General features: G+C 30.7%; 1 protein-coding gene across 6 annotated transcripts in view; it reads right to left on the reverse strand.

Moving 5' to 3' along the window:
• Positions 1 to 24,739, reverse strand: part of LOC113555943 (nuclear factor 1 X-type) — a 142,827-nt gene that overhangs the window by 102,367 nt on the left and 15,721 nt on the right. For all 6 annotated transcript variants that reach the window (XM_026960580.2, XM_026960583.2, XM_026960581.1 and 3 more), the window contains exon 2: positions 6,833 to 6,988. In XM_026960580.2, the coding sequence (XP_026816381.1) occupies positions 6,833 to 6,988 (156 nt within the window). The remainder of the gene's footprint in view (positions 1 to 6,832; positions 6,989 to 24,739) is intronic.

Consider the following 24,739-nt stretch of genomic DNA (forward strand, 5'->3'; position numbering starts at 1 on the left):
TATCATAAAAGAACTCCAAAATCCTTCCGAAACGTACCTACATAGCCAAACATTGATTACCAACTAATTTTTCTATGGCGTCTATATGTTGTTCATCATTTTATTATTACCTAATTATCAATATCCACTCTACTTGTGTAATGAATAATACATACAGCTGATTTTCACATATGCAACAATGTGTATTTTACATTAATAAAAACATCCAAATTCCTAAGTGCAAAATTTATAAATTTAAAATGTTGTGGCATGCACTATTATATGCAGGTATATCCATTACAAATTGTCTACATAATAGTTTGTACCTGTCCATGTCTATCAATACGTATTATAATGAATGCACTCGGTACATATAAAATGATTATTTTTTTCATTATCTATAGTGCATTGCGCACAGCGAAATTCACTCTTATCACACGTTATATAAAACAGATATGATACAAATTTGACACATTCATAAATGCTTTAACCACTCGTTAAGACATTTATGAATATTTGCGGAATAATTAAACGACCAACGATCTAATATTATTAAAATGTATTTAAATATATAATATTTTAGGTATATCTAACCACAATTATTTCTTACATAAGTAAATACCTAAAGCACTTATCTACTTAGTACTTAACTAGAAACAATTTGAATTAAAAAAAAAAATAACAGTAGATATGATTGCAGTTTAAACATTTTTATGATATATGTACTTATTTAGTATATTAAAATATTTTAAGCTATTTATATAATAATCACGCGTTAATAAAAATGTATATTATAAACTTATAACAAATATTAACATCTTATAAACATTTCAATTGTTTGAAATATTTTGAAAATTTTAATTTTATATTTTTTTAGCTTTTCTTTATTTGTAGAAAAATGTTATGTTACTTGATACAAAAATTGAAAAGATTAATACAATTTCAAAAATATCGAAAACAGTCATTTTTTTTTATAATATAATCAATTGTAATTAAAACTTTGATGACATTTTATTTTAATAACAAAAATAATATAGTCATTATATTTAATTTACCACGGTTAATTTTAAGCTAAAAAAAGTAAAAAGGCTCTACATTAGATGTCGAGTGAGTAATTATTATAGGTGTGTTAAATTTTAATTCAATGATAAATATCATTGTATACGAGAAACAATCTATCAGACTATATATATCACCAAGTAATATGACTTTTTGATATACTTATTGAAGTCATTTATTTTACTTTTAGTATTATAGTAGCTATATGTAACACACAATGACACACACGGTGGACTGCGTCAATGGCAGAAGACAAATGCATAATTATTCTACGCTCAGCTAAATATGACACAATAATATTGTATACATCTACATGGTAACTAATAATATTTTAAAAGAGGTTAATAGAGAGAACCGTGTTCTCGTATTCTCCGTTCAAACTCTTTAATCTCGGCAAATATTTATCATCTTCGATCTTTTCTGTATCATCAGGCATTGCGACTTACGTCTGTTTCCGTCCTGCGAGCCCGGCGCGACATTATAACCGTTCTAAAAACAACCCAAAGCCGTAAAAAGTAACAGTTCAAAGAAATTTTACGTACGCGCTCGCGCATTGCAGTTATAAAAGACCTTTTTCCATAAATAGACACGCCGCCGGGATACCAGTCATCTTGCACGCTGTCATTTCTTCATATACGTGTACTTACTACTTACCAACAACCATAAAGTATTACAACTTTCTTTACGCAACTTATTTCGGCACGTAAACAATTTGAAAAAATACGCACGCAATCAATACACATATATTTAAAAACATGTGAGTCATGAATACAGTAAAGTTATTGATATAATTTTATGTATATCTACAGCTGCAGGACCATGACTTCATAAAAAACGAAAACATATCAAAGAACTCAAAGCTCCATTTTATGTTTCAAATAATACCCTCTATAGAGACCTTAATATTTCAACAGTCCAAAATATAACCAAAATATTATATAAACGCCTCCGCTCCTATCTCTCCAACCACAGCAACCCACTTATTTCAAATCTATCAATTCACATTATCTCAGGTAACTCCAGAAGGTACTTAAAACGAAAATGGTGTTGTGACCTTTTAGAGGACTAAACTCTAATACTATCCACGCCGTGAAATTCCGTCAATGAATTTTCTTTTCTCTTACAATTACTGCCTCAATATGATATACGTATTTAATTTAATTATCGTATCTGTTAAATTTGATTGTTTTTTATTTAATATTCAAATCACTTGTACTTATTGTAAAAAATATTACTTACAGATTGTACAGTTATAAAAATAAATATATATATACCAAAGAGCTTACCCACTTGGTTCTTACAATTTACAGTGCTTATTCGTTTATGTATCAAATAATTGATTGTGGGAGAGGAGCTTTGGAGTGGTTTTGCTTAAACCAGTGCAGTAGCGATTATCCATCACAGGATACCACTAACTTATAAATTCGAGATATTACATAACTATTTAAAATATAAAGTATTCATACATTTTTTTCGTAATCTTTAAAATTAAAAAAAATTGTATCATATAAACTAGGGGTAAAAATTATTCAATTGTATTAACAATTAAATTGAATTTGATTATAATATAAAGTTATATTTATAACCTTAGTTATATGGTTAGTATGCATATACTAACTATATAATATGCAGTACACGGTTATATCATTAGTATCAAAATAGCCAAATTAGTTGTAAAAACTAAACTGCCCTAAAATATTGACTTAAAAAAGCTCAGGGGTAACCCCCACTAGGCCCAACTATTGTTTTTATATTAAAATACAAATTAATATTTTCATCAGTTACATAATATTTATTCAATACCTATAACTATTTTATATCTATAAGTAAACGGGGTTAATAAGCAAATATACATAGGTATCAGTGGTGTGATATTATGAAATCAGATTATATTATTCTCTTATTAACACATTTTTTAAATAAATAAACAATTTTTATCCTCTGTATTTATATCAACTAATCAAACAATTTTTAAAATGTTAACTATTTTATAGGGCGGATGAGTCAACGTAATCTGATATTTAAATATCAAATAAATTTGACAAAATAAACAAATTAAATTATTTAAATTAGTGTTCAAAAAGCTCCTGAGGTAGTTCCTTAGAAGAATAAGATTATAAATATTATTGAGAGAATATACTCCACAGTCAAACAGGCGCAGATCTAGAATATATTAATGAGGGGCTGTCCCTCCTTCCACCCCTCGGATCCGCGCCAGAAATCCAAGATAACACTACGTCATTATATTTTCTAACATAAAAATGGTTTTGACCTAAAGGTGTACATACAACTCCATATTATTAAATATTTACACATTATGCATCATTCTGTTATTGCTATTACAAAATATTGTGAGTGTACCTACCTATTATTTTTTTTATAATATACGCGAATGGGTTGTTCAAATTTACGATTTCTATAGGAGTATATACGTAAATAACGTGATCGATCAATGTGGTTCATATACAATAACGATATTATGTTTAGAATTGCATGTTCTGAATGCTAAAATGATAAGTCCCTTTGAATAAACAAACCTATATGCTTCAATCTATGCGCGGAAAAGAAGACGCTTTAGCGTAATATCATAAAACACAAAAACACGTCGTCGAATTGCGTATTATTTTTTGTAAATAAAAATCTAATATATAAGTAAAGTATATATTTATAATAAAATGAAGTAATAATAATATATATATATATATGTGTACATAAAAAAATGCCGTAATGTTTCGCAATGTAATGAAGAGCAATAGAATATAGAAACGACGAAGAAAAATACGCTCGTTTTGATATAGATATTACAATCGACTCACAATCATAATATATATGAATAAGAATATTGTTTGTACCAATACACGAAAATAAATAACGGAGAAGAAATTTTAGTTTACCGTGAAATTCATAACAATTTACTATTACAGTTGATCGTGATCAGGACCACTCACAAAATAGGTACCCGTACTACGTCACATTTAAAATTTTAAGATAAATAGAACTACGGAAGCATAGAATAAAATACTAAATTTGCCTGCGATCGTGTTTCTACATTATTACTGTATATTTAGGATTACGATAAAGTATTCATACACGGTGGTCATACTGCAGGTAATACTAACACAGAGAAACGGGAAACCGCGTTAGACGATAGGCCACACATTATATATTATGATGATAATATAGTATGCACACGATCGCAAGTTAACTTAAATGTGCCTCGGTCGTTTATTTTTATTATTATTATCATTATCGTTATTATTATTACTACACTATTTTATTCGTATTTTATTCATACGATTCATTCGTTATCCGGTTGACACTAAGCGAAGGTATATTATGCACTCCAACGGAGGTGAACGAGTTGGCCGCCGTCGCATCGTTTCAATGCTATAACACAATAATAATATATATGCGTGTCGTGTGTATTAAACGAAAAAGATTCGGTGCGCGCCGAGAAGCACACACGCGAACGACCGTCAGTGGGTTCTAATTTATGAAGATGTTTTTTTTGTTTTTTCCCCCGTCCAATAAAAACAAGATAATATTGTTGTCATTATCATTATTGTTTTTGCAATGGGTGCGAGATCTCGTCTTCGGTGAAAAAAATAAAAATAATATTATGCCTGTAAGCTATTCTATACGCGATGGATGTTCTATAAGATTTAATGTAAGTGTGTATGTGCACGATGAGTAAGTGCACGCACATACAGAATATATGATTTTGATCTCAAAAATTTGAGTTCGGACATAGGAAATATCGTTTTTATTAGGTATATCTTAAACATTTTCGAGTTTTGGATGTGCACATGGCGAACATTGAATAATTTTGCACAAAATTAAAGATAAAACTTGGAATCCCGTCAAACTTTTTGTATACTACTGAAGTGCAATCCACCCAAAGCTTTAAGATAACTAAAAAAAATCGTATGCACCAATTAAATATCACAAAATGTTCTTGGTAATAATTTGGTTCTGATTCGTTGCTCGTGTATAATATATGAAAATATTCGATTGGCAAATGCAAAATACAATGATTTTTTTGACTTGCATCGAAACACAACGACGGGTTTTGTTTTAGATTGTTATCGTACATAGGTACAAACATGCTTCATAAAGCGAGGATATAAATGTGTATAGTTACAACGACGGGGTACCGATTAATCACATGACAATAATATTATTACTGTTCACCGGACGCCACTGGACATCCTTCAAACCAGTCCGTAGATTTATATCGTCAGAGGAAGGATTTTTGACGTAATATAATGGCTATCATAGATTCAATATCAAAATGATCTGTACAACTGTGACTATAATTCATAATCGAAAAGCAGATGATATATGTGTATTGTGTGTATATATGATATGAATAAAAAAATTATATTTTAGGGTTTTTTTCTTAGTGGTTATTTGTATTAAATTATTAATAAATCTTCTAGGTATTTTAGAGAAAACCTTAAGTCCTGCATATTCAGTGGCGGTGATACCCAAAAATGTAAATCGTAAGATTTTGCAGTAGCCCAAAACTACGAATTCGTATATAAACGCGCTGTTTATACATTAGTAGTAACTAGTAAGTAAATTAAAGCGCAAAAATAAATTGAATTACCTAATAAATATTGTACCCGTTCCACTATGAGTTACAGTTTAAAATTTGACGCTCATTATGTTTAGTTCTCAAATATATATAGTATTTTTTTACTTAAAAAACACAGTGATAAGTTCAGTTGAAGTTTAATATTATTGTATCTATTTTATGAATTTTAAAAAATTTTCAGATTGGACTTTATAAAACCTATGAGCCACAAATTTCAAGTTTAATTTTAAAGTACTCATTATACTTCTAAGTTTAAAATAAGTAAAAATTATAATAATTACTATTATTTAACTCATTTTAATATCACTTTAAAAGTTCAATTAATAATGACTATTTGACTAAAATGTATTTATGCATAAGAGTTGTTAAAAAGGTAATTTTTCGCGCTTTTAGTTTACGTTTGGGTAATATATTGTGCTTATGAACTACAGCCGTCAGTGGTGATCTCGCTAATACACTGTCTTAATATTAGATGTTTTTTCCCCTATACACGCTATTTAACGTAAACAATAAAACGTGTATCATAGTTTTACGCACTCGTTCGTAACAATAACATATTATGTTTTTCTTATTATATCGGCTACAAATTCACTACAAGTATTTTCGAGACGATATGACTCCGCTATATACATGTAAGGGATGACAGTAATGATAGTGATGGGATGGTTACACGCACAATCGATTCAAGTATCTAAAAGAACTTTGTCTGGAATAATAAGATGAGTGCAATATATACATATTGTAATGTTTAGTGTGTGGACCGTCAACACGACAACGACCACTCCTCAACGGACGGGAGAATAATATATGACCTTGAACTGAATGCCACCGCCGCTCGGCAATCGAACAGGTCAACATCGCGGGACATTCGAAATCGCCGCGTGTGTGTGTATTATGCATAATATACAGATAAAACGTACATCACGCGAGTCGTCGTTTATATTAATGTTTTATTTTTACTTTTATTATTATAGTTTTTTTTTTTTATACACGAGGCGATTCGTATTTTATTTTTATTTTTGCGCGTACGCCTCTGCCACCACCTGCAGTTCAACCGTTGCAGTGGCGGCAGCACATACATGATAATATAATTTATAAGTATAAATATAAGTTCCAAGTGATGTGTGTTTATGTGTATGAATTGTGTAAATTCGAGCATAATATTATATATTATAATAATATAGTTGATTAACTCACCATCAGCTCTTCCTTGCACCGTCTTTCCTCTTCGAGTGACATCCGTTTCTCGTGTTTTTTGAAATACTTGCGTTTAGCGGCCTGCAGGTTGAACCACGTGTACGAGAACGCTTTGACGTTGGGCAGCAATGCCTCTATGAACGGATGAAATTCATCCTGTTGGGTAGAGAAAAAAGACTTAGATAGATGTTAAATCGCCGTTGTTGTTACACAATCATAATATTGTTGTTGTTATTATTATTACGAATATTATTATTACATTTCACTTTTTTACTACTTAATTATTTAGTTGCTATAATATAGACAATAGTATACGCGAAAATGTGAAATCCTTCCCTAAATCTGCAGTTATTGGCTAGGTATTATAAATACACAAGTGTGTACAGTGTACGATGTACGATCGGACCTCGGTTATCACTAAGCAACAGTTCTGAGCACGTGGTGCAGCAAGAGGTGATGCCAATTCGCATCGCACCGCACTGGGTTAGTGGGAATCGCGCACATCGAGATCCTCCGGGACCCAGTGCCAGCCAGACCGTTACAGCCTGCCAAACGCGCACACTTCTATGGTCGTGGTCGTGTCGTCGCCGTGACCCGGTTGGCCAAGACTTCTTATGCAATTGGCATGGTATATCGATGTGTATGCATGCTGGAGAATACGCACGACATGCGTACGCACATAAACACTAAAATTGGAAACTGCCAAATTTTTTTTTTTTGATTTTCAAACGAGTTTCGGCAAACGAGACTGTTGTTTACTACAGTGATTCGTCTACTGCATAAGTCTTTCCATTAATGAAATTAAAAATTGTTACATTTATTCATAATAACCATTGTATAATGTATATATTACATTATTACATAATGTTAATTACTAGGTATATTATATTGTACGTAGCATAGGTAAAAAAAGTGATTTTTTGTGTACCCACTTCTCAATTACATATTAAAATATATTTTATTTTATTAGTAAATACAGAACAAACCCAGAAAAACACTGGTGTTAAGAATCTATAATGATAACAGATTAAATGATACAATGTATTACAATGTATACACAAATGTACAATGTACAAATATTTACAAGTTGGAATGAAAAAGAGGGGTGTGCAAATTTACGATCCGCATAAGCTAAATAATTGATGAGTATTAAAATAGTTTGCTGAAGAAATTTGAAGTATGGAAGCGTAACGCAAATTTTAATTCAGAGTTACATACAATTAGTATGAGGGTTAGAAGTAATGGAAAGTAGATTTTACCAATTAGGAGGTTGGATAGAAATATAATATTTGTCACGTGTCTGCAATCAGCGATACTTCATAGATTTAGGTAATCTTATTTAGAAAATCATATTTTTTGAAAACTTTAATATTCTCTAGGACGGCTTTAATCGATTACCTATATAGAGTTGTTGATGGTACACTAAATCTAAGCTATGCCTATCAGACTGCAGGCAAAGACTACCTACCTATAGGTTATAAGTTATATATACCTGATAAATAAAATAATAAAATACAATTATTTTGATTTTAATACCTAACTATTTTTTTGAAATAAAAAGATACAAAAGTACAAATAAATTAATCATCATATTATGTATACTGTAAATATTAAATAGTAACTCAATATTATAATTACAAGCAATAAATAACAATTTAAAAAATTAAAATCAGTAAAATAGTTACCTATTAAGAGGACGTAGTACCCGCATGTGTTGTCTCCGTCTATTTATTTATATTGAAAATGTTCGTTCATCAGTTTCAATATTGTGCTGTTAGTTTTGATATTAGAGTGAACTGACTTATTATAAAATTCATAGGTAAGATTATTATCCAGGTCCCCACGTAACCTTTTTTGATATTATTATTTTTAAGTAAGTTATGATCTTTTAGAAACTGTATATTTTAAAATGATCATAACTTACTTAAAAATAACAATATCAATAAAAAGCTACGTATGCTCTGGATAATAATCTTACCTTTAAATTTTATAATAAGTCAGTTCACTCTAATATCAAAACTAACAGCACAATATTGAAACTGGTTAACGAGAATTTGCTATGTCGCACGTTCGTAAGACGGAGACAACACATGCGGGTTATATGTGACTATGTCCTCTTAAATTAGTTAATAATCTACGTGTGGTTCTATTAAGTATATAGTATAAGTCTTAAAGTATTTTTTCCATCTAGACTATACATATAATTTCTTTCTAATAATGCAATTTGCTGTATATAAAAGAAAACAAAATGTCTACGTCACCAGTGTTAGATTCTGTTTCCAAATCTTATATTTAGTCAAATTTTAATATACTGTGCGCATGTACCAGTTTATATTTATATCCGGTAGTTTGTACATCTGTGTTTTATTAGTATGGGAACCGTTATTTTAACTATTTATCGGTAGTTCGATTATTGACTGAACAATAACTTGACAGTTCCGTGAGAAATAAATCGCATAATGGGTCAACCGGAGAACAACGCGCACTTTGCTATTGGCAAAACAATATCGTTAGACAAAAACACGTACATATACATCATATTGAAATCGTGTCGACGACATATTTTGAATTTATATTCTCTGATAATATTACGGCAAATCGTAATTATTTTATTAACATTTTCTACATGATACTTGTCAGTATAAAACATATGTGTATTAATGTAAATACCTATTATTTTATAGTATTATACATTGATCCATTAAAATAATATCTGTTCCAACTAAACTTTTCCACAAATAGATGTATACAAATCAATCTAGGTGTAACTACTAAATCATGTGTTAGATGATATTTTATAAATGAGATTATGATTAAAATATATAATTTATTTATTGATTAAATTATAAACGAAACGTTGATCAGTTATATAAAATAGAAAACTATACAAAAGTCTAAAACCATTATGGTTATAACTTTATAATACATTTTTATATAAATCATTAATAAAATATTAATTAAACAAAACAAAAATAATTCAAAAATAATGATTTCTAGAATAAATTTTTTTTTTCCGAGATGACAAATAAATGTGATAATATCCTGACATGTATAAATGAGACCGAAGTCATTGGTAATTATTTTAAAATTATTAATTATTATTTAGGGACGGAAATCGAGCGAATCAACAACAATATACGTATCAATATTTAATATTTATACGTGGTAATCATATTTATAATAAGTAAGTTGTCGGGCGGGTTAGAGGAAGCGTTCGCGAACGGCTTGCATCACGGTGGCGACGACTCACGACGTCCTGTTGGTCTGTAGTCCTAGTGGTGGTGGTTCGGTAGTGATGGTTGTTATTTCGACTCAGTCTCTGAACAAAACGCACATGTTCGTCAAGAAAAAAAAACAAACACGCATACACATACGCAGATCGCAATGACTTGAACCATGTGCGATGCGTATGAAAATAATATTACGTACACCTATATATACATAATATATTATACCCATGTGTGTGTGTTAGCATCAGTATAATATCCCACACATGTGTTGTGAGCGTGGTAAACATAATTTAATGTAGAGTCGATAGCCTCGGCTCGCAAACATCAAATCGGCGTTGTACGCCTGTAAAGTCTTTTTATATATGAACGGGCATATTCCATTATAATCAGCAATCACTTTTGTTTTTCGTTGTAAATAATATATAGGGTGATTACCTCAATCGTGCTGACCCCTCATTTTTACCTTAATTAATAAATGCATTCAAATTTATATTTTTGGAATTATTTGGCTTACCTGATGACCCTATTTTCAAAATGTTTAGATTTTTTTATACTTTTTAAATAATAAATAGTGTCTTTAGTGATAAGTCCCACAACCTTATTCAAATGAGAAGCATTATTTTTTCTATACATTATTATTAAGTAGCTAATACTGTTTAAAAATGTCGATGTATCCAAAACGACATTTGAACGAAAGTATATTTTTTTAATTATTTAACTTTGCGTACCTATTTATAGAATATTAGGTCTACATAGTTCTGAAAGATAATGTAACAGACTCTGATGATTTAAAAATTATAGTAGGTAATTAATATTAATTGTAAATATCATCAAATTCTACATATTTTTTAGTTTTATTTACAACATAAATATTTATATTATATTTGTATAATATATTCATATAGAATATAATTTAATAGTCTTATCCGACATAATATCATTTAAATTTAGTTATAAATGTTTTTTCCAAATGCATTATATTATGTTCTATAACAGTGGTCGGCAACCGGCGGCCCATGGCCCACATCCGGCCCACGCCGCTATTGTATACGGCTTGCTTTAAATTTTAGAACGACAACATTTTTTTTTATATATTTCATTATCTTAAAGTTTTAGACAGTATTTTTTTTTTTATAGCAACTCATTTAAGAATATCAAATTTGTATTTTTGTCCGCACCGCGAAATCGTTTTAATTCGTGAATGTGGCCCGAGAGTCCAAAAAGGTTGCCGACTACTGTACTATACTAAAGAACCAATACGACGACATGACCCATGTTATTACTCTATATTATATATTATATATAGAGAGCCTATATATGTCTGATTCAAGTCTACTGTGATAATAATACATCATGTATGTAAACATAATCATGTTCTTACTAATGTTTTAATGTTTACTCTATAGTTTATAATATTGTGTACCTACTTACACAATTAAACAAAACTAAACGTAACAATATATTTTCATAATATTTGTCGTCTATCCGGAGCACTGTTCACACTGTTTTCGCGTATGTATTCATTCGCTCACGCGAATTCTTGAATATCAACGACCAAATACTAATTTTCCAATCTGTGTGAGATCTAACCTAACCAGTTTGAAGGCTACAACCGGTAAACTGATTCTGCGGAATTTCTCTGCGCCGCCCCATCGACAGCGTATTTTTTTCATCAAATGACAATAATATTACAATATTATTTTATAATAATAATAATATTTTTATGTCCGTACATACATAAAAGAGAGAATGAGGGGAGTAATTTATCAATGTACCTGCAAGACGTGCGACATGTTGGCTGCGATGCAGTAAAATCTATAGTATATTCATTTTATGAATATGAGTGAAATTGCTTAATTCGATTGCAAAATAACAACAATGCGAATGAAAATAGAAATGAAAATGAAAATACAACATCATTGCCATCATTAAAATATGAACATACAATTTTACAATAGACCGGATTCATAGAATTTTTTTTAGGAAAAAAAAACAAAAATGTACCTTTTCCCCCATTGCACAGCCTATTAATAGGCTATATAGTTGTGTGAATTACCAAGCACGTTCAACTCTATTTCTTCTATAGTAATGGATTTATTCAATTTTTGACTTTTTAGAATCTAAGTATATGCAATTATTTAAATGTTTTATAACATTTAATAAATATCTTGAGGTAGATCGTTAACCAATCAACAATATGGCTAAAAAAATTTCTTTTTAATTATTTTTGATAAAAGATGATAGATAATATCGTATTTTGTTCTTTCAAAATTATGATAAGAAAAATATTATCTTCATAAATCATACTTAAATGTTTGTGGTTTTGTACTTGAAGCAATTATTTTATAATATGTGACTAAATAATTAAAGTTAAATTTCAAAATAAAATTAAAGCCGCAGATGGTGCAAATATAATACCAGCTAATAATCCATACTGCTGTACTTACGGCACCGGAATCGGATATATTCGAACTATTAAACAAGCGCGCACTGCACGCGTAGCCCGCGCGATGATCCGTTGGATGTCGCACGAGCGTTCTCGCTCGCTATTTATAAAACGACGACGGCTGTAAGACTATAGCAGCAGCGGCGGCTGCAGCAGTGGTATACAATAAGGCTTATCCATCAGAGCTATATTACATAACCACCGCCACATGGGATAAGGTCGTCGACCTTGTTTTCTCCTCTCGTAAAGTAAAAAAAAAAAAATAAAAAAATAATAATAATAAAATACACACACCATACACACAGGCATCGCAAGATATTATATTATGTACGTTTTACACGGGACACCCACATTCCCCCGCGGTGATCACTGTGCGACGACCGGGTAACATGATACCGCGGTCGATCGTCCGAAGAATGTACCGGCAACCATATTATAATATTCTCGCGTATTATATATAGGTACACCTACAATCTACATACGCGTGTGCGATCTCATTTTGAACATTTTGTACAAACTTCCAAAGTGCAAATCAGAAAGGTAAAAAAAACATTTTATTCGGCAACGGCGTTGGTATATATCGAAAAATATTATAATCTCATATGGTATTATTATAACTATTTATATTCAAGATAATTAAGATGCGCATGCGCCGCAAACGTCGTTTAACATATTATACCTCTAATATAAATACGATGATCGCGTGGTTGTCAAGTTGTAGTGGTGACAGTGGTGTATCGTGTGTGTGTGTGTGTGTGTGTGTGTGTGTGTGTGTGTGTGTGTGTGTGTGTGTGTGTGTGGTGTGTGTGTCTCCCATAAGATTTTTTTTTTTGGTTGTTGTAAAACATAGAACTAGCTTTGGAGCAAACTGTATTATAGGTAGATATTATAATACTGTGAGTAAAAAAAAAAAACGAGGAAAAAAATTAAATGCATATTGTCGATAAATGTCAAGGAACGTCCGCGCTCGGCGACTAGTTTGGACCACCGAATGAACCCACACACACTCGCACACATACACGTATATGTAAACAAACTAGCGCGTGTTACCGATGACCATACAGTTTACTGGCTCTTTCGATCGACAACGGAAATTGGTGGACCGTCAGCTGTAGTGATACTTTATTGTATTGATATTGTACTCGATATTCCGATAAAATAACAACATTATTTTTATTAAAAAATATTGATATTTTAAATTTTTCTAGTATTGAATTATAATAATGATTACATATTTCTATAATATTGAAACTGCCACAATACTAGCGCTTGTGCGCATAAATATCTATTATGTTAATAATGATCCATACACGAATAAAAATTCATCACATACCAATGCTCAAAAATCTATATCAAATAGAGGATGAAAATATTGGCAAAATAAAATTTTTTTTTTGTTTAAGTTTTTTGTTGAGCTTTGTAAAATGTGCTATTCTATAAGATTTGTTTTAAAACAAAATGTCAAAGTACTTGGGTCGTGAAGAAAATTTGAACAATTAATCAATATCAGTTTACGATTTTAAATTTATTTTTCAACTTAATTTATGAAACGTATTTTTTAAATTTGAAACAACGATGTAATATCGCTCTTAAATCGTTAGATTGATAGTTTGATACGCAATTTCAATTAAATATGTACCCGAATATAATATTATTATAACATATATGATTTTTTTCATGATAACATTTATTTATGCTTTGAAAGATATACATGATAATCTTAAATGCGATTATTCAATAATAATAGTCCCATAAAAGTTTTACTGCGCAAATGGGATATCATTTCGACATAAAATTTTATTGTAGTTTTATCGAAATATACCAAAGAGTAAAGATAATCTATCTATACACAATGATTATAGTTTAAAATCTCATATCAATTTCACTATATTATACTGTATTCGAAGAATGTATTATGCTAAATATAATTAGGTATGCATTAAGAAATGTTATTAAGTATTAATATTTTATTTTGAATGGTACGTTAAAATGCATAGATGGTCTCTTTCTCTCTCCCTTCTCTCTCAATTTAAGACAGCAAAAAAAGAGTGCCCTTCAAGAATACTGAATATATATTTTTATGAAGTGACATTTTAATTTTTTGCATCTGGGGAAAATTTTTATGCTTACACCACTAGTTAAAAATATAATTCCTTTTTGAATGTCCTCACTTTCTTATACTGTGTATTATGTAAACATTTACGAATAACGTAAATATTATTATTTTTTTTTAAGAAATAGCAAAAGTATTAAGTATTGCAAACCTTTTGATTAAAAAAAAATATATATTGCTTAAATAAATTCGTTGGCGGCGTCGATTATCACTACAAAGAGATTATTAAAATAATACTTAGGTACTATATATAATATATATTAATAATATTATGAGAACGTCCATCTCACTCGACGTTAGAAATTAGTATCCAATAACACGCACGCATGCAAAAAACACACGTGACAGGTTGTTTTAGCGTGGGTTTCGCGTGTATATAATATTATGTTATGTTTAATTTAAATCTTTGACACAGATGATTAATCAAACACACTTCTTTTAACTCCAAATGTTCGACCGGTATGAGTAAATTAGAAAAATATGTTTTTTTCGAATCTCAGTAAAAAACGCAAAGATTAGAAAATTATTTAAATATTATAATATTTTTAAAATATATTTATATGTATTTATGTAAGCTAAATATAAATCATGCAATAAATAGTTTTCAGCTAAAACTTTCGTTTTTATACATTTTATTCAGACGCTTTTTAAAAGACTTTAATTGGCATTCCTAAATATTATACACCGCCACAGTATTGATTCCAAATTACTTTTTTTTATTTATAATATTTTTAAATGCCATAATAAAGCAATACAGATGAGTATAGAAATCGAATAAATGTACTTAATTAAATTATATTATCTTATAATCTATAATATTGAGTTCTTAAACTGCTATATATACTATATTTTTTATTCTGCAGAAACACTGAAATAATAAATTACCATTGAAATGTATATTAAAAATTCCGGCAGTCACTTTGAAACATAAGTTTATTTCGAATATTTATGAATGATTTTTAAAATAATGTCTCTCGGAATTGTACAATGAACTATATACAGCAATAAAAATAATATTGTGTAACGTTGTCCAAAACCAACTGTGCACCGGGGCGGTAATGACGTGACTATCATTTGAGACAGGACGACAGCAGCAGTCACCGCGGTGCAAGAAGGGTGCCGTGTCTGCGGCGACCACGGCGACGAGTGCGTAACAATTACAGAGGGTAGTTTTATATTTATTATATATAGCGTGTATATATAGATAAAGGGTATCATAACCACACGCGTATATTATTATTATCGTAGAGACGCGAGGTCGAGCACGTATCATTTATATTATTTTTTCGAACACCACCTCCACCGCGGCTGATCTAAAAGTGGATGCGTATATTCCATTTGCATATGATTTTCGCCAGAGAACGACATGTTGGCATACGCACACGCGCACACACAGACACATACGTGTTTTAGTGTATACATACGTATTATTATATCGGAGAGCAATAAACAACTGCCCCCGGGGTGGGTGCGCGCAGACGATTTTTATATATAACGTACAGTCTCATTCTCGGTCGCGTCTCGCCCGCCCGAATAGTAATAAATAGTAGTTTGTACTTGGCGTATTAATGCGATTGCCTTTTCGTATTTTTTTTTTTTCTTCTTCTTATGTTCTCCGTTCCCGCCGCCGATGCACATTTTCGCAGATAAGATCTAGAGGAACGTATACGCGCCGTCGTCACGCGTATAACTCTCGACAGCAAACGCGCGAGGAAGGGTGCCACCGCCGTACTCGGCGTCGTGCTTGCTAACGCGAATTAAGGGATATAACGGCGTAATCTTTTTTTTCCGTTATTTTTTTTTTCGTCCCTGGATTTTCAATGCGGATTTCAGCACCGCGTTTACATAAGGATTTTTAACCACCGATTCCGTTACCCCAGCGGGTTATAAAGTCTTCACGGCACGATTACCGTTGTAATGTTTATATATTGAAGTACATAATATATAAGTTTTTAATAGATTTTTTTCTGATGTAACTACGCAAACCAACTTGTCGGGCACCTTATACAATTTTTACTTCAATATTCTTAATGAACGCTCGTTTTTTATTGAAATAATATTCTTACACGATAGTTGTATATTATATTGCATTACATTTAATACGGACACCATTAATATAATATATAAAACCTATCGTTATATACCGTAGAAAACAATTTTATTTTTTTATATTAGCTATAATCACAGTTATATGTAAAGGTACCTACGCATTGTTGCGCAAACGTGTAAATATCACGTAATATTATAATAATTTATCATCATGAACAATAGGTATAGTTTGTGCAGTACTTAAATTCAAATGCGTATAATATAATATAATATAATATAACCGTATAAATATATTTTATACATTATCGTGTAGCAAACACTCGTAAGTAATACAATTTGCCCGTTATTGTTAACACCAATACCTTCAGTTAAAAATTTAAATTGAATTCGGTTTCGTTTAACTGTACACAATACAGGAGATGCGTACAACTAGATAAGATGTGACAAGTGTCTCTTGATTGGTAAATCTAATAAACCGTTCTGGAAACTGAAATACGGTAAATGAAAACAAGATAAACGGCACGAGCTGCCACAGTTAACGCGTAACCTTAATTTAAATTTCACTATAACATTTGAAATGAATAGACGGTTTCTGGCCAAACGTTAATAATATAAAGAATTATAGACAATATATATTTGTTATGAGATCACGCATATAATAATTTATTATTATGTAGATAATATTTAGAGAAACTTTTCAAATTCACTTTATCTTATTTTTAGAAACGAGTTCAAATATAGTAACATAATAATTTTTGTACTATGTAACAATATATAGCATACGCGTCATACAAAAAACTACCTCACTGCTTACTGCTTAAAACTGTACTCATCTAACACGAATTTCAAAAGTTAAATGTATGGCGTGAATAAACTATAAAAAGACATTTTTATTTTACTCTTGTGTTTCAATGATGATGTCATCAAGACACATTCGACCGGATGAATCAAGAGAAAATCGTCCAAAAAATTCAATCGAAAATTGTCGTCAGAATGTGACCCACGTTTACTATACCTACTATACGCGTCTCTCTATTTCTGTAAATAAGTGCGTACAAAATATGTACACTAAGTCAATAACTAATAGGTAATAACCATAATATGATTTAACGTATAGTCTGAAACGCCTATGGTATTATAATGTCGGAAGGGAGAGAGTAATGGTTATCGATCGATGTTTATCTATTTTTATATCTCTCTCACCCTCTCTATAATTTCTCTCCCTCACACGCTTTCTATCTCACTCACTACCCTGTATATATATAATTGTAATAAACGATCCTATTAATTAAACGGCACGGGCCGCAGAAACGTCGGCGGCGGCGGGAGTCGAGTGGCGGCGGATTACACGCATAGGGACGTTTGCAAAGGAGTGTCCGAGCGCGTACCGACTTTTGGACATCGCGTAGGAGGTACTCGCGTGTGTATATATAATGTACAACGCGAACGACCGTCGATTGTGCATAAATTCTATATCTGTGAACGAGGGCACCGTATATTGTCCGTGTATAGTTTGTGTGTGTGTGTGTGTGTGTGTGTAGATTTCCTTGCCCTTTTCAAACACAGCCGCTTATAACGACGATTTACGCCAAAGTACGCGTTTTGGTTTTATTCGAGAATTTCCTGAAACATTTCCCCTCACCCGTGTCACCGCAAATCCGGCATGTAAATAACGTGTGTACGCCGTGCGGACAAGGGCCCCACTCACTACAACCGTACGTCGTACACGATAAACATAAGTTTTTTCCCCTTTTTGAGTATTTTTACTTTTATTATTATCCGGAAAATAAAATCACGGGCACATATTATATAGTGTGTGTAATGCAAAAAGTCTCTTCGTGAGAAAAAGTCATTCAATCGTGTGCGTGTATTTGTATATTACCTACATTATACATACATCAATTAGTGCGTTTGCGAAATTAGCTTTAAAAGAAAAAATAGTTTTCTTTAAGTTTAACAGTCAAGTATAATATGATAATTATATTATAAATGTACGCGTAGTATCTATACAAAATATTTTTTTTGTTCTTGTATACTAATTAACCTGGATTTTTTTTATTTTCAACAGAATTTTCCGTTTTTTTTTCAGAAATAGGTACCCTACCTAACCTATAACCTATTATGTATTACTACTTATGATTGGAACCAATGACATGTATGTGCTGTGTAGTATGACGTAATAATAATGCGATATGTGAATTCTTAAATATAATTTAGTAATTTGTGATATTATAATTTATTTTTGTTAACATATATCATTGAAGTGAATACAAACAAAATATAATTTTTCTATTTCTCAGGAATCAATACAGCCTTCTAAAAGTAATATTTTATGGTTAAAATATTACAATTGGCGTTATATGACATTCAATAAAATATGTGTTTTTATCAGATTATTATAAAAACAAAATATAATTTTGTACATGGAAAATACCAATAGTAGTTTTCTTTGTACAAATCATTCATACATGGAAATAAATAATAATTGAACGATAAATTATTGTTTTAAAATTTACCAATTGGAAACAGCCGCAGTATTATTATTACCTATACTCGACAATGTGGAAACAAAGCAAAATACTATTAAGTTGTAAAGTTATAGTATAGAAAATGATCTATTATACTTGAATATTTTACTTATATACTCATATAGTTACGTACACTTAAGTTCGTTATAATTTAAAGTTCTTCCAGTAATTATAAGAATAATTACTCTATGCGTACACCAAGTAATTGAAATAGCCAAATAGACATTAAAAAAATAAAAATAAAATAAGTAACGGTTGATTAATAAATATTATGTAGGTAGGTAAATGTGATTAATATTATAAAAGCACATCTTAATTGTGGTTATAATATTATTATTTTAGTAGTCACAGATTAAGTATAACCAATATATCGATAAGAACGATATTGGATGTAAATAATATAGTATATAGCACTATTATTGTTATAATAATAGCACAATCGCAGAAATTCAATCGCAACGTCCTTTAGGTGAAATTCGCTCTGCGTCCCTCAGTTAGTTGTTTTATAAAACTGTAAATGACACGTATAGGAGCGACCGTAGCAGCAGCAGAGACCATGTGAATTATTCTCAGCAGAACGTTTGAAAACACAATGGAAGGACCCAAAGACCGACCATATACACAATAATATAATAATATGCCCTCGTATATACGCCGCAGACGCGGGTCGGAAAGTTGTACTAACTGATGCCCGAACACGTTAAACACCATCACTGCCATCCCCGTTCGTGTTTGTTGACCCCTTTTATATTATAAATATCTATATATATATATATTTTCACCAATTCACGTCGTTCTTGTCCAGGCCGGTCGCCCGAACATGACCGCCGAACCGTCCAAAAAGCCTGCCTGTACGGTGGCGGCGGTGGCGACAGACAAAACGGTTTCGACGTTTCACAATAATGGCTCATTGTTTTTTTTTCTTTTTGTTTTTTATCTTTCTGAAATTAATTTTAATTTTTTTTAATTTATTGGACGCGTAAACTTATGCCGCGAGAACCACCGGAGTATTTCCCTCTAGTGTTTTTTTTTAAATTTATTTAATTTATTGTATTTAGGTCGGATGTTTTATATTTTTTTTTCAATATTTTTTTAAGTACCTAAACTTTGGTTTGAAAACGCAGCAATAAATTTCGGTCAACACAGCGGTTTTATTTAGCCACCCATACTTTCACCCCCCCCCCTCCACCCGTCATCGCATCGCTCTGATTTCCCGCTCGCGCGCTCACTGACTCTCTTTTTTCATTTTTATCCCCAAGCATCCTCTTGCGCCGCAGTGGTCCATTGGATCCTCTAAATGGTACACATTATATGAGAAAATTGTGTTCAACGTAATATCGTTGTTATGGGTCTTAATAGCAACCAAATGTACTGACGCGAAAAGGAGCATATAAATTACAGCTGCAGTGCATGAACGAGAAAACAATTAGAATTTAGTTGATGACAATATAAATTAGAATTTTGCTTAAACATTAAAAATGATTAATACCAATATTATTAAACAAAAAAAAAAGCAATAGGGTAATTCTGAATTGTTGCACTTTATGTACTTATATATACTAAATTATTAGATGGAACATAGTATATATAATATGTCGGATCGTTGTAATTCGTACGAATCAAATCAAACTTATTACTTTGATTACTTAATAAGTTTATATTATTTATTGTATTTAAATGCAGATAAAGTCATTTTTAATGCGTCCACCATTAACAACAATATATATGTATATATTATATATCATATAATAGCATACAGTATTCGCATATATATACAAATAGTATCCATTTATATTCTGCAATGACATCGTCTGCAGCAGTAAGCGAAATATAAAATAAAAAACGAGAGAACAATTCTTAATATGCAAAATGCATTCATGGGTGCGGTACAATATATATATATAGTTTATCATGTATGATATGACCCTAAAGAGGATACAGCTAGGGCTCGTAAAGATTCAGTTGAATGCGACTGATGCGATACACTGCTGATGTTGCACTCACTGCAGTAATTTTAAAAAAATTGTCTGAAAAATCGATAGCTGCCGTCGACTTACGCATTTATATAATTTATATATCCTTGCAAATATTGTACTATAATACTGTGATGCACAGATCATTCTGCAATATTAACGGTCTCGTACGTCGTATGTGAGTTTCGAAAAATCGCCAGTCATTTATCCGCCATTTACTAGTAGATTTGTAACTATTCTGCAACGACTGCGGTATAGTGTTTCTTCGGCGCGTCGCTGACAACTAGAATTAATGAGTCCGTCATGCCGGTTCTTTTAAATCCTGCGGAGGCTAACGCTTAAATCCTTTGCAATCGTACACATACAAAAACTAGACATCCCCTTAGATTAATTGCCCTTTTTTTCGCCTCTTCCCTCGCTTGTTAACCCTCCGACCGACTTATTTTTGCGATGATATTATCGAAACGAATCGATCGGATAGCTGCTGCGCTGCCGCTGCAGTTCTCCGACACAATACGAATGAAACACATTTTTCAAACATGAAAATCTGTTGATCACAATGGCGTTTCTATAATACGCGCATAACAAAACATTCATCACTATGTAATTTATAACATATTCTACTGTCGTAATATGTTTCAATTTAGATACAATTCAATAACAGTTATCCGCAAAAAAATCGAATAAATACAATTACAAACTCCACAGTCTAATGAAGTATTTATAGTATTATTAGATATAATACGTGTAAATTATTCATGGTTCGTGTATCTATTATTATAATTATTATGAATTATTATCGTTTTTCAAGTATAAATGTATAATACACTCAAAAATCGTAATAATATTTAGGTATAAGTCATCTTAAGTCATTTTAATCATAATTAAAAATATTATAAGTTATATAAGTTAAAACAAAAGAAATCTAAGCGTTTATTATGTATGCATGTTGAACAATAATTTACACCATACACGTGTATTTGATTTTATATTCGCTACTAAGATTATGTATGAAAAATTAGTCCGTTATGATCCATACTATAATATATTCTATATTATTATATTATTAGTAGTAGTACTATCAATATAATGCGTATAATTATTGTTTGGACAACACATGGTAATACTCAATATTTACGTCTATTTACGGGTACGTATGTATTTAAAGATTGTAGTTTTTCAAACCGCAGTATTAGATACATAAGAGAATTCAACGTTTGATTTATTCGTAAAATAAAAAAATACTGTTGCAATTTCAACAATATTTATTGTTATATTTAGAATATTATATTTGTTAGTAAATTATTATTTTATCTTAGGACGACAACAAGCTTCGTGTTAACTTAAGACATTTTGATATTGTAACATGCTTGAAATCTACTTCGACACATTTTCTACAATACAACTACCTATTACTATCATTAGAATATACAATAATCTCATTTTAAGCTCTGCAGCAGTGTTGGTAAAACAATGCCGTCTGTTGAACCGAAGGCCTATAATAAGCCACTGCCGTGTCCCGTGCGCGTCCGTCTATTTTAAGCGTAAAACGAGCCCTATAAATCTGCAGCGTACGTGGCAAGTCAATACATCCGAGTCGCAGCAGAGGTTCCTATGAAATATGAACTGGTAAAATATTATTTAGTCTATGATATAAAAATAACCTGATGAGTCTCTCGCCTCTAGTACACCAACCGACAAATATATTATTAAACATATAGGTATTATGCAAGTTTATTATATCCTATACATCATATATCATATACATAATTGTATTATTATTAAAATGTATAGGTATGCATCCTCGTATGCATCTTTATAGTTTGAAAATAACTCAAAAGTTGCCAGTGGTAGGCTTATATTTATTTTTTTATTTTATAATATCAAGAAATATTTAAGTGATAAATAATATATTATTATAAATTTATTATAGTATCTACTACCTACGAAAACTATAAGAAATACATTTGAAATAATTATGTCTAGTTTTGAATAATGTATTGGATTTTTTAGATACTATTGTTTCGAAGTAAGAAAAACGCTAATCACATTCTTCGAATATTGCATTTATTTTACTCTTTTGTATGCTTAATAAGTATTAGGATAAAGGTGCAAAAAAAATTGTATTACTTGATACAATATTGTACTCATTGCACTTTAAGTTATAGTTTAAAATTTGAGAACATTATATTTCATTCACAATTATATAATATTTTTATATTTCAAAAACAACTGTGATAAAGCTCAGTTTAAATTTACTGTTATTGTATCATATTTTACGAATTTTAAACAATTTCAAAATTGGACTACTTAAAAACTGTGGACTTAAAATTGCAAGTTTAATTTTAGGGTAGGTTACTCATTATACTTCTAAATTTAAAATAACTAAAATTCTAATTATTATTATTTTTATTTTTAACTCATTTTAATATCACTGTAAAAGTTCAAAAATTAATACATTTTAATTATGTTAAATTAATTTGCATTTATGAGATATTTATTTTTGTACTTTTAAATGTTATGAGTCATATTTTTCGCTTATGGACTAAAACCTAAATTCACTTTAAACAGTAAATAATACATAATCTAGAAAAATAAAAATTGAAAATGCAAAAAGGCTCAAAGTTCCTATAACAATATAATACGTATTATGCTGCGGTTTTTCAATAAAATACACACACCAACGCATTTTATTCGAGATGCAATATTTATTATAAAGCGTACCTATATTATTATTAAAAACAATTATATACCATACAAAGAAAATAACATAATAATTGTTAGGTTATGGTTCATATGAACATAATTATTGTAATAAATTTTAATATATTATCTAAAATATGCATATATATTCATCATCGTTGATTGCGCTCTCGTCACAGTTGAATACCCAAAAATAAGTGCTTCAAGTAGCATGTAAGTATACTGTATTGCTATGTGTGTTTGTGTACCATTAACGTTGTATCACTTATATCGGAGGTTTGGAGCCCTCTGAAAATGTCACGGACCCCAGCAGTGTAATCCGGATAACGGCGATAATAATCGAATTATACGGAACTGTGTACAAAACGCTATATACTTGGGCCGCCGAATGGGTTACGCATATCAATTTACAATAATTTCGTCTGCAAACGTAATCTCTCGAGAGAACCTACTTACTTCCTACTCCTCCGTTATCGCAACCGTTATTAATATATTGTTATTGTATCAACTCTTGTCCAACTAACATGCATGCGAGCGTCTACTATTAACCAACGTAAAGGTATACATAACGTTTAAACGTGAAGGGACATGACCTGAACGGTCCCAGAGGAACGAGCAACTGATTCTCTATAATAACAATATATACTGTATAATATACATATTTATATATAGAATAGGCATCTTCCTTTGATTAAGTCTCGCCCGACCGGAATGCTAATGTCATTCGGGTCCCCGTGTACAAGTCTTATATATACCTACATAGTAAAGGATCCTTTTTATCAATTTACAACTACAATGATTCCGCAAGACGCGGCCTGGTAATAGTGGAATAATCGTGTGGTGGTGCAGTTCAGGGTGATCAGGA

This window comes from Rhopalosiphum maidis, chromosome 3 (genome assembly GCF_003676215.2).
Source record: "Rhopalosiphum maidis isolate BTI-1 chromosome 3, ASM367621v3, whole genome shotgun sequence".
NCBI lineage: Eukaryota > Metazoa > Arthropoda > Insecta > Hemiptera > Aphididae > Rhopalosiphum > Rhopalosiphum maidis.